Source organism: Hippoglossus stenolepis, chromosome 18, assembly GCF_022539355.2.
Source record: "Hippoglossus stenolepis isolate QCI-W04-F060 chromosome 18, HSTE1.2, whole genome shotgun sequence".
Taxonomy (NCBI): domain Eukaryota; kingdom Metazoa; phylum Chordata; class Actinopteri; order Pleuronectiformes; family Pleuronectidae; genus Hippoglossus; species Hippoglossus stenolepis.
In genome coordinates, this window is record NC_061500.1 from 12,899,677 (window position 1) to 12,910,993 (window position 11,317).

General features: G+C 41.2%; 1 protein-coding gene across 4 annotated transcripts; it reads left to right on the plus strand.

Moving 5' to 3' along the window:
- The first annotated feature begins 426 nt into the window (after nucleotides 1–426).
- klhl8 (kelch-like family member 8) lies at nucleotides 427–11,024 on the plus strand. 4 transcript variants are annotated; one of them, XM_035141385.2, is made up of 12 exons: nucleotides 427–505; nucleotides 3,661–3,880; nucleotides 4,025–4,086; nucleotides 4,691–4,856; nucleotides 5,486–5,806; nucleotides 6,052–6,238; nucleotides 6,704–6,847; nucleotides 7,031–7,142; nucleotides 7,711–7,879; nucleotides 7,964–8,123; nucleotides 8,658–8,859; nucleotides 9,215–11,024. In XM_035141385.2, exons 2-12 carry the CDS (start codon nucleotides 3,683–3,685, stop codon nucleotides 9,336–9,338), a joined length of 1,845 nt encoding a protein of 614 aa, XP_034997276.1. In that variant the 5' UTR covers nucleotides 427–505; nucleotides 3,661–3,682; the 3' UTR covers nucleotides 9,339–11,024. The 4 variants fall into 4 exon arrangements, with proteins under 4 accessions (XP_034997276.1, XP_047200512.1, XP_034997277.1 ...); XM_035141386.2 differs by lacking the exon at nucleotides 427–505 and adding an exon at nucleotides 1,950–2,305; XM_047344555.1 differs by lacking the exon at nucleotides 427–505 and adding an exon at nucleotides 1,955–2,305 and having other exon boundaries at nucleotides 5,486–5,635.
- The last annotated feature ends 293 nt before the right edge of the window (nucleotides 11,025–11,317 follow it).

The following is an 11,317-nucleotide window of genomic DNA, read 5'->3' on the forward strand; positions in this document are numbered from 1 at the left end:
AAAACTGTTCAGCTTAAGTTAAAACAGTTCATCGTGACTTTTGAGAAGCTGGAACCAAGGAATGTTTGACAATCAATAAACTATTTCATCTCTAGTTGTTTGTTTTACTATTATGTAATGTCACAAATGCATCATATGTTATAAGCTCTATACATGCTTCCATATGTTAAATAAGATCTACAAATAATTAATATGTGAAAACGAACTTGTAACTGTAGCTGTCAAATAAATGCAGTGGAGTAAAAAAGTATGAATTCAACTCTGTAATGAAGTATTAATTAAAAGTAAAAGTACCTCCAATGTGTACTCAAGTACAGGTCTAAGTATCATTACATTACACCACTGTCCATAACATATATTTCCAGGAGCATCGTAAAAACTGGATTTCAAAACTTTGCGTCCTTCAGGTGACGCTGTAAAACTACACTTCCCATGAAGCACCTGGAAGCACAACAAACATTCCACTCAGAGAAGCCGGCATCTTAATTCTCAGCTGCGACATGAGGTATCTAAGTTAAACACATTTCTCCAGACACCGAGGTTCCTCGATGCTTTACAGTCGCTCGTGGCGTCGCACGTTCAGTACTTTCGCTAAACTCGTGGTTAAATCGTGGACGTGAGCCGCGCGTGCTAGCCCGCCTGCTAGCTACATTTAGCTAGCAGGCGAAGCACCAGTGTACTCTGAGGTCTAGCTAGCTACATGTGTCACAAAGGGACACATTTAGCATCGTTAGCTGTGAATGTGGTGGACGTTAACAACCCAGTGACTCACAAACACAACCACACTCATGTACTGCATTAAATGTTGACGTGTGTTTGCATGTTTTGTTGCTGCAGATTGTTGTTGGTGGTTATGCTATGCTAACCTATCTGTAATACATGTAAGAGCATGTTGGTGGTTTCACTCCAAAATAATAAGATGAGCCCAATTATTCTGAATGACTTCTGAAGGTGCGAGCTGTCACTCACAGTAAACAGATCATGTGCAGTATTTGTATTCAAGCTGCTTTCTTTAATATTTACTTAAATCACCCCCAGGTCGTCCAGTGTCCAGTAATGGCTGATCAAAATCCACTTTATTACAAACAAAAGCCATCACACACCTTCATAACCTGATATAATAACACGTGTGATACACGGTGGAGCAGTGAGGGCCGGCTTGATCAGCTAGAATATAAAATCAGACCTATACAGTCAAAAGAAATCCATCAGATATGTGTTTACATAGCTCAATGTATACAGTGTAAAAAAAATCTAAATGCTTGCATACACCAGTTATTAAGATGCACCACTTTAAACCAGCAAATAGTCTCTCAATGATAGAGAAGTGTAATTCTGGGACTCTTAATATTCCTTCAGATCTGTCGGACCTGACCTAGGTCTTAAGTTTCATTCATTATGATCGTAACAAGTTCTTAAATGCTGCTGTGCAACCTGCAGTAACCCTGCAAATAGTCATCTGGACATTTATCACCTTTTTACAAGCTGCCTCACCCTCCATCTAGGAAAATCTAGTAATTCAGTTTGCAGGGAGCGAGCTCATTAGCTGGGTAATTGCTCTACTGTCACAAAAACTCTGACCAAAGGACAAAACCATGGAAGCCTGGTCTCTGGCAGCATTCAGTACAGTTGCTGTGTCGCTTTTGGAGGTGGGAGAAGTAATATGACGGGAAAACAGTGGGTTCTCGTGAGTGCGCACTCGTCCTCCGCGTACCTTTTTCTGTCTAACGTGGCGTGCTGGTTGCCTAGTGGGAATCCCTCTTTATATATGGTGGACACAAAGATGCACAGAAGGATGCTGCATGGATTCAAAGAGATGCTTGTTATTGTTTTTTCCATTTGCACGCAGCAGAGTCGAGCAGTTGCGCAATACATCCCTCTTAAATTATTGACTCTCTCGCTCCACTTACTCGTAATAAATAATAGATCCCTGTCTGAGGATGTTAGCATCTATAAAAGGGCTCCAACTCATCCTGGGTCTGTATTTTGAAGAAAGTGAATATTACAAATCGCTTCATGTGCTGAGAGGCTAAACAGTCTCGAGAAGGGAATCTGTCAACGGGCTTGACAAAGTCGAACAGCAGTGGAATCCGTGCATTTGATGGGACTGGATGTTTTCAGCTCTCAAAGCTGAGGGGACTAGTGATGAGGGGGCGACACACTGAGTCTATTCACTTTCAGAGGCATAGCTTCAAAGAGAGAGACAGTACATCATCTGTAAGGTGTGGGTGGAGCTTCGGCCTCTGGCTGTCCGCTCTCACTTCATCTGTTCTCTGTGGAGATTTTTCATCAGACTCAGCGATAGGTAGGAGTTTTTATGGTTTGATTGCCGTGTTTTCTGAGCGGTGTGCTACTTAATCTTGGAGTGATTTGCTTGTTGTTGTTTTCCCCCTTTTTGCTTAAGTCTTTGCTAAATGAGTAAAGAGGAAGTGACACTGAAAGTGGGGGTGGTACTGACCAAACTTGCTCGGCTTGCAGGGGATACCCCCTCACACCAGTTCCCCTTTTGTCTCCTCCATTTAAGCCGATAGAATGTTGTTTGCACTGAGTTGTCTTTTCTCGTTGGAGACTGAGTTATTCTCACATGGTGCAGTTAAAATCTGGCCTACTTTTCCATGGGCAATAATTGAATACGGTTGTTAACGACCTCTCCATGTAATTATATTGTAAAAAGCACTACTTCTAGGTTCTAGGTTGTCTAGATTGAAAAATATCAAAAGATGGCTATCAGAGTTTTTTTGATTTAAATAAGTCTTCTAATGAGTTTTTTTTCTTTCTTTTTTACTTACGGATCAAAACGCATCAATTTTAAATTTACCATCATATAAGGAACTAGAAAATAATTACATTTTCACACAAAAAATACACCCAAATGAATGTCAGAACCTTTAAGGACAAATTGTTTTGGTTCCAGTGACAAAATATACATCAAAATATCTTGGTTCACATTTATTAATAGAATAATAAAAATGTATTTCTACAGCACCTATACAAACTAGTTGTGACTACAATTTGTCAGAGTGAGATCCTAAATATTTTAGGGCACATGTTTAACAATTTAGTGTTGTTTTCAACACAAGATTACCATATTAAATAAAGGTTAAGTTAAATCAAACCATTTGTTTTGTAGTGGAAAATTCAACTGACCAGTGTCTAAGGTAGTGGAAATCCCCTGACCAGGTGTCTAACTGCTGTGATACTGTCTACCTGACAGGATGGAACCCTTATTTGGTGGTGTCTCACTGCTATGACCTTGATCAACAGGGTGCATGCCCTTATTTGGTGATGTTTTTCTTCCAACTGCTACAGCGGACGGACAGACACAGATGATCTCATGTCTTTCATGTCTTTTTTCATATTATGTTTTATGAAACGCCTCTTTGTATAAGTTCTGGCTTTTGTGAACTTGCGGCCAGTTCCATTTTGAGCACCCGTGCTTGTTGTGTAACCTCTGCAGAGCTTACTATTATAAAGACTCAAAGGCAACTCCAGTCTGAGAATTTCATTATTTCAAATCTCAAGATGAATTTCCATCACAGTTTCAATAAAACCTAATAAAGCTACACTACTTAAAGTCAGCAAACAATATCTCCTACAGAGGAGCATAACAATCCCGTGAGTTTCCAATGCGATTTAATAAGTGGTTCATCTCTCTTGTAGGTATTGTTTCCTGTAGCCAGCTATGGCACCAGGGGATGTGGTGCCAGACCATGCCAAGCAACTGAAGCCCAAGGAGAAGCGGCCAGTAAACAAGGCACCGAAAGCAAACTGTGAGCCCGATGGCTCCTTTGTCTTCGAGGCTCACGAGGCTTGGAAGGACTTCCATAACTCCCTCAGGCACTTCTATGAAGTGGGGGAGCTCTGCGACGTCACGCTGAAGGTGAGTCACCCTGTGTGGACCCAAGTGACTAAGTTTGTCTTCTTTTTTTGTCACAGCTGATATTTTATCATTTTATAAAGCATCTAATCTTGTCCACTATCTCTAAATAGCTGCAAAATCTGTTTGTTTGTGTCTATTTTCCAGGTTGGCAGCAGGTTGATACCATGTCACAAGCTGGTGCTGGCTTGTGTCATCCCTTACTTCCGGTATGTTCAATTTTCCCCCTTTATTTTTACATTGAAACCTTAATTATGAATCTTCAGTGCAGCAAAGACTGTAAGAAACTAGTTTTTTCTTCCTTGTGGACTCTGATTTTCCATAATGATTTAATGGAACCTGTTCTTAATACCACACATCACATGCTGGATATGCTTTCAGCTCTGATTCAACACACTGAAATTAATGCAACAAAGATCTGTCTGTAAACTCTCGAGCCTTAATGTAAGGTTCCAGTGTCAGGAAAAAAAATCTAAGACTTTTCTGTTTAGCTTATCTACATAAAGAGGCCTTGATGGAAACATGGCATGTATTCTCTCGTGTATGTTTACATCTGGAAGAAAACATACATCAGATCATATATAAAACACACCACACTGTAATAGCAGTACAACCACATTCGATTTCAACTAAAATGCAATGATCGCTACAGCATTCAAGTAAAGTCTGAACAAACTTTTAGTGTGGGTGAAATTATATGTACCGTGTAGACCTCCATATTTATCGAGTGGCCGTCAGTGGAGCAGTCTCTTAAAGATGATTTGATCCTGTATTTCACCTTGTCCTAGTCTAAGTGGATATTTCTTCTTGCAGGGCCATGTTCCTGTCAGAGATGTCTGAGGCCAAACAGAATCTGATAGAGATCAAGGACTTTGATGGCGATGCCATCCAGGACCTGGTGCATTTCGCCTACTCCTCCAAGCTCACGTTAACAGTGGACAATGTCCAGCCACTGCTTTATGCTGCCTGCATCCTACAGGTAAACACACACACACGTAATCAATCAACAAGCAGTGTGAGCTTAGTGGTCTCCTTATTTCTGAGTTCTGCTCTGTCAGTGACTATGTTAACATGGACAGCATTAGTCCGACCATTGACCTGAATAAGATCTATTTTGATGATGTTTACTTGAGGTGCTTTTAGAATATTCTATCCATATTTCTGTTTACATGTTACAGAACAGAGTCTGATAATGACTCATGTCAACATTATGTCCTACTACTTGTTTACACTTGAACCCAGGGCATGCGTCGTCATGCATTTGGTAACTGCCGTACTACATGTCTCAGAATGCTCCATATGGACGTTGTAATGCAATATCTACATAATGTGACTAAGGTCTGAATACTCCTAATTATTTTATTGCTTTCTGAGTATGACCTTATTTGGATAAAGATGATCAAAAAAAGCTGTTTACATGACAGTGTCTCATTCAGACTATTGTCTTAATCGGGTTAATATCGGAGTATTGGTTTCCATGTAAATATGTCCTATGGATGTATAGTGATCTCCGGACATTTCATTCAGCACTTTCAAATGTTACAAGAGTCTTTCCATATAACAACATTTACACACGGAGGGATTTCCATTACTGCCTGACTCTGTTAGGTGGAGTTGGTGGCGAGAGCTTGCTGTGAGTACATGAAGGCCCACTTCCACCCCACCAACTGCCTGGCAGTTCGGACTTTTGCCGAGAGCCACAATCGTGTGGACCTGATGGACATGGCCGACCGCTACGCCTGCGAGCATTTCATCGAGGTAGTGGAGTGTGAGGACTTCACATGTGTGTCTCCCCAGCACTTGCGCACATTATTGTCCTCGAGTGAGCTCAATATCCACTCAGAGACACAGGTGTATAACGCCGCAGTGAAATGGCTGAGAGCAAACCCACAGCACCACGAGGCCTGGCTGGACCAGATCATGTCTCAGGTTAGAGGCGGCATCACTTGGAACAGGAGGATATGGTTTGGTTGGGCTGAATGTTAATTTATCAATGTTGTCTCTCTGCATGTTCTGGATTTGTCTTTGGAAACACATCCTGTTATAAACCGTTTTACTCATTAACTGAACGTTAAGCTACAGAACTGTGCATGAAATAAGTGTTGCATAAACCTTGTGTAGCTTTTATGTAACCTTTTTTACAATCACAGTACATTATATGATGGTCCCGTCAGGTGCGCCTCCCCCTGCTGCCTGTCGAGTTCCTGACTGGAACTGTGGCGAAGGACGAGATGATCAAAGGTAACTTGAGTTGTCGTGACCTGATGGACGAAGCCAGGAACTACCACCTCCACCTCAGCAACAAGGTGGTGCCTGACTTTGAATATTCGATCCACACCGTACCCCGGAAACACACTGCAGGTACTTTTATGGTTGGGTTGTGTCTCTGAATATGTAACTGCAGATTTTATGGTATTTGTAGCAACATTCAGCACTTTTTTGTTCCTCTAAAAGAAAACACAACTATCTTCATGACACTGTATGTCTGGATGTTTGAGTTTTAAAAGGTTTACTCTCATTTTTTATAATTAAAGCATAAAGTGAAATATACAAAGGCACTTATGATGTGGAAAAAGCACATATTAGTTTAAGTAAGTTTAGTAGAGCCCAATTGCTTTGCTATTCATAAGCCACACTAATCTTAAATCTTTCCACGAGTTCCTTATTTTATTTCTTTGGCTTTCTATCCAAATTTATCACCACAGCACTGTTCCTTGTGGAATTTTTAAAAACTTTTTTAGCCTCTATATTTTTTTAAATATTTTTACCTCTGCTGTTCTGTGAACATAAAGTGTAACGTTTTCTCTTTTTTTACCTTTCATTTAGGGGTTTTGTTCTGTGTGGGTGGCCGGGGGGGCTCAGGGGATCCATTTCGCAGCATCGAGTGCTACTCCATCACAAAGAACAGCTGGTTCTTCGGCCCAGAAATGAACAGCAGACGACGTCACGTGGGTGTCATATCTGTCGGAGGTAAGAGAGTGTTTTATATATATATATATATTTATATATTATATATTTATTATTATTATTGTTTTTGTTGTTCTTATTGTTATTTTACACTAATATTTTACTTTTTAGTTATTATTTGTTATCGCTGATCTGTTCACACGATCATAAAGTCTCATCTTCATATCTGTTGATTTACTCTCGTAGGCAAGGTCTATGCTGTTGGAGGCCATGATGGTAACGAGCACTTAGGCAACATGGAGATGTTCGACCCCCTCACCAACAAATGGATGATGAAAGCTTCGATGAACACTAAGAGGTACATGATGCTGCAATATAATGACTGTGAATTTAGATTTTCCCAAAGCATTCCAGACTGAATGGATGTGAGAACAACACTCTCAGATTTGAGTGTGTATTAGAAAAACCAAGCTTTCTAACAACAGCCCTCAGCTTCCTATGTAATCTCTCATTTTGAGCAGCACCGTGCCCGAGAGAAGGAATTCTTACACATCTTGAAATCGAAGCAGAGCGGCTGGGGAGCTTGCCAAAAATGGCCAGAGCCGTTCGGATTATCTGGGGGCTACATCCACTAAGCTGGACCAAGTCATTTGAAATGTGTAATGTAATGATTATACTGAAAGCCTGGAAATGATTCATACTGCTGGCTCTATGGCAGCTGTTAACTCTCCTGTGTTGAGCAGGATTTCATTTCATTATTTCCTGTTAATTTAAAATGTTTTCCTCCTTTTCCACCTCAGGGAAATTCTGAAATACTTGATAATACAAATAATTGATAGCTAACCTGCATTTCCTCCAATTTACCATTTACCACACACTTTTCCAATAACTGAGAGTGCTGGGTAAAAAGGATGTATGTTTCTCAGGAGGGGTATCGCCCTGGCAGCCCTCGGTGGTCCCATCTACGCCATCGGAGGCCTGGACGACAACTCCTGCTTCAACGACGTGGAGCGTTACGACATCGAGAGTGACTGCTGGAGCGCCGTGGCCCCGATGAACACACCGAGAGGAGGGGTGGGATCTGTGGCGTTGGGGGTAAGACCGAAGAGGAAAGACGATAAATGATGACTGATGTTTAGCCCAGTATCAACACAGTGCTCTGTATCCTCTTCATGCCAGAGTTTTGTGTACGCGGTGGGAGGCAACGACGGCGTGGCGTCACTGTCCAGCGTGGAGCGCTTTAACCCTCACCTCAACAAATGGACAGAGGTCAGCGAGATGGGCCAGCGGCGGGCTGGGAATGGAGTCAGCAAACTGAATGGCTGCCTCTATGTCGTGGGTGAGGGAAATACATTCACTAAGCAGAAGGAGGTTTGTCAGTCTAGATACCAAACACCAGTAATTACCTTCTCCTCAGATTTGATCACTTTAGTGGAGAGATTACATTTGTTGGAGCCGTATACAGAAGCTCTAAGATGTCATTTGTCCTCATTTGATCATCCTGCTGGTATTACTGGTGTTTGTTTTTTTTTACACCTGTGTCATATGCCTAAGTGCACCACACAAACGTGGGGAAGACAAAAGTTTCTGGTAACTTATTCACAAAGTTTAAGGATGAGATCTTTTTATTGTTCCACTTGAATCTGACGAGTCATTCAAACGTCTGTTGTGACCTTTTGCCTTGTGAATGACTCAACATAATCCAACTCACACTTTTCCAAAAAAAATTACCAGAGCATGATGTTTTTCTGGTTACATGTATCCTTATTATTTTCTGTGAAGTATCATGATACCTGTCATTTTCCTGCTTGAACACCCTCTACCTTTTTACAGAAAGATAAACGCTATTTCAATGTCTCGTCCCTTTCTGAAGGTGGTTTTGATGACAACTCCCCCCTGAGCTCCGTGGAGAGATTTGACCCTCGAATGCACCGCTGGGAGTACGTGTCTGAGCTGACAACCCCTCGCGGTGGGGTTGGGGTCGCCACCGTCATGGGGCGAGTGTTCGCAGTCGGGGGCCACAATGGGAACATCTACTTGAACACAGTGGAGGCGTTTGAGCCTCGAATGAACAGGTGAGGAGGCGATGGATCAGGACATGTGATGTGATGTGTTCTTCACGTATCAAACTTCATTGTGTGATAATTAAATAGCTCCTTTTAATAGTAAGAACCTTTTTCTGGTGAAAACCCATCAGTACAAAACACATGAAGTAATTTGATAAGAAAATATTTCAGTGTTTTTATCCAATAGAATCACAATGAGGTTATCTGAGCATTAAAACTGGTGTAAATATAATATTAGTTCAAACATTATACATACTTGAATAATTACAATGCTTTCATTTAAATAAGAGTTATAAGAGTTAAGATGGTTAATATGTTTTCTTCTTGGAGTGTTGTTTTAAATCTGTGTGTGTGTGCCGTTCAGATGGGAGCTGGTGGGCTCAGTGTCTCACTGCCGGGCCGGAGCCGGCGTGGCCGTCTGCTCATCTCACGTCAGCAAGATCAGGGACGTCGGCCAGGGCTCCAGCAACGTGGTCAACTGCATGTGACCTCCACTCCGCTCCGCTCAGTACCAGGCGACCGACTTGCCCGGTCGCCATCAGCTCTGATCACTGCACAGGCAACACAGCACAAAAAGCACACAGAGCGATTTCGCCCTGCGACGTTTATTCATGTCAACACTCTCTGAGCACCGGCCTCAGACTGGTGAAGGCCGATGTTCAGTTTGCACTCTGACGGAGGAATATGAGAGAGATTTCACGCCTGACAAATCTTCTCTGACACATTCAAGACATTGTTCTCGACCTGTGCTGGTGTTATTTGCAATCAGTGATGTAGTATTTTGTACTGTACTTTCTTTTGTTTTACTTTCTCGACATACTTTTGACTTTAAAAAAAAAAAGGGAAAATAGAAGCTGAGCCTCATATTTACGACTAACCTTTCGAGAGGGAGAGGTGAGCTGGGATTCAGGACTACTAGGTTCCTTAACCGTGCACATAATAGATAATGGGCTATGTAGTGGGCCAGTATGAAAAGATTTCCGATGTTTACTGCCTCAGACTATCTCTGGATTTCTCTTTGGCTCTGCTTTGTGGTTTCTTTATTCTCAGAGAAAGAATTTAGGCACATTCATACTGGATCCAACACCTTGTTTGCAGTGCAGCGTGCGAAATTGTAACACTTACATCAGCAATCAATGTCAAGTAGGATAAAGTAGTCAAATAGATTTCCAAGATTCCTGCGTTCTTTTCTTTACGGTGAATTTGACTCTTAAGTACTGTTTCTATCTGCAGTTCCAGCTGCTTTAAGCTGGATCACAGCAGCTGGGACATGACTGTAAATGTGTTTGAACAATCATTATGGGCTGACTGGGACAAGTCAGTCACTTGGGCAGAAGGTCCGGGGGAATTTAACTGATGCAAGTGCCAAACACAAACAAATATGCGTCAGCCGCTTTTACCTCAGGTGTGAGAAACGTTTGACAGCTAAAAAGCCGAGAGTGAAGGACCGATCAGAGCAATACGGTGCATGTCCCCACTTCTTTTTCAGTTTACATTATTGTGTAGAAATGTATTCAAAGTGACGGCAGATTTCAAATTTAAGATTTGCGTTCGACGATAGCTGGACTGTCAGTAATCCTAGTCAGAGTTTTCACATGTGTTTGAGATTCAGCTGAGGTTTGTCTCTGCAGACGGTTCTGTTATATTTTAATATATGGACATTTTTGTATTATAAAATGGGTGTATCTTTGGTATTATTCTTTATGACACTATCTAATCCATTGCTGTGCACTATTTTCCTAGAATAGATTACGGAGTCTGAGTATATTTTTGTCCTAAATGGAGAATTTCATGTTATTCATGTTTTGAGTTTGAAGATGCTTATTTTTCACTCACGCCTGTTTCTGTCATTTAAATGAAAAACGTCATAATTTCTAGCAACACTTGTTTTTTTCAGGATAGGCTGAGTGATGACTATAAAACAAAAATTCTATATACGGTTTATACTAGAGGTATAGATATAATTGCACAATTTGTGTCCTATCATTATTAATACTATCAATACTTTTTACTCCACAACTGATGTTGCCAACCTTGTTCGCAAATGAGACCGAGTCTTTTGTAAATTTTACTGTACTTTGTGTTGTTCTTCCTCCTTTTGGCTGCTTCCCTCTTGTGCTTTTTATTCACATGGTATTGGAATAAATTGGTACAATAAAGATATGTGTAAAGTTTATTGGTGGGATTCCTCTTTTTTCCCCTGTCACAGTAACAGTTTTCCTTCCAGTCAGGACTGAGTTCAAACTGAAAAGCCTTCGCCGGCCGAGTTCGTGCAGCTTTATGAAACTAAAGGTGCATGTACATATATTGAGGTCAAACACACAGGCCATGCACAGGTCAGAATACAGTAACTGGCTAAAGACCATCCCTCGAGAAATACTTATTTTGATTCACAAAATCTGGAGCATTATACAGATCTGCACCAAATGTCACGAGAGAAAAAAATGCAAAGATAAAGAAGGTAAAA

What these genes read in the sequence shown, in the direction of transcription:
- klhl8 (XM_035141385.2), top strand. Translation starts at nt 3,683, where the DNA reads ATGGCACCAGGGGATGTGGTGCCAGACCATGCCAAGCAACTGAAGCCC. An exon ending in GGGTGTCATATCTGTCGGAG is followed by an intron (nt 6,848 to 7,030) that starts GTAAGAGAGTGT and finishes TTACTCTCGTAG; the next exon opens with GCAAGGTCTATGCTGTTGGA. An exon ending in TGGGATCTGTGGCGTTGGGG is followed by an intron (nt 7,880 to 7,963) that starts GTAAGACCGAAG and finishes TCTTCATGCCAG; the next exon opens with AGTTTTGTGTACGCGGTGGG.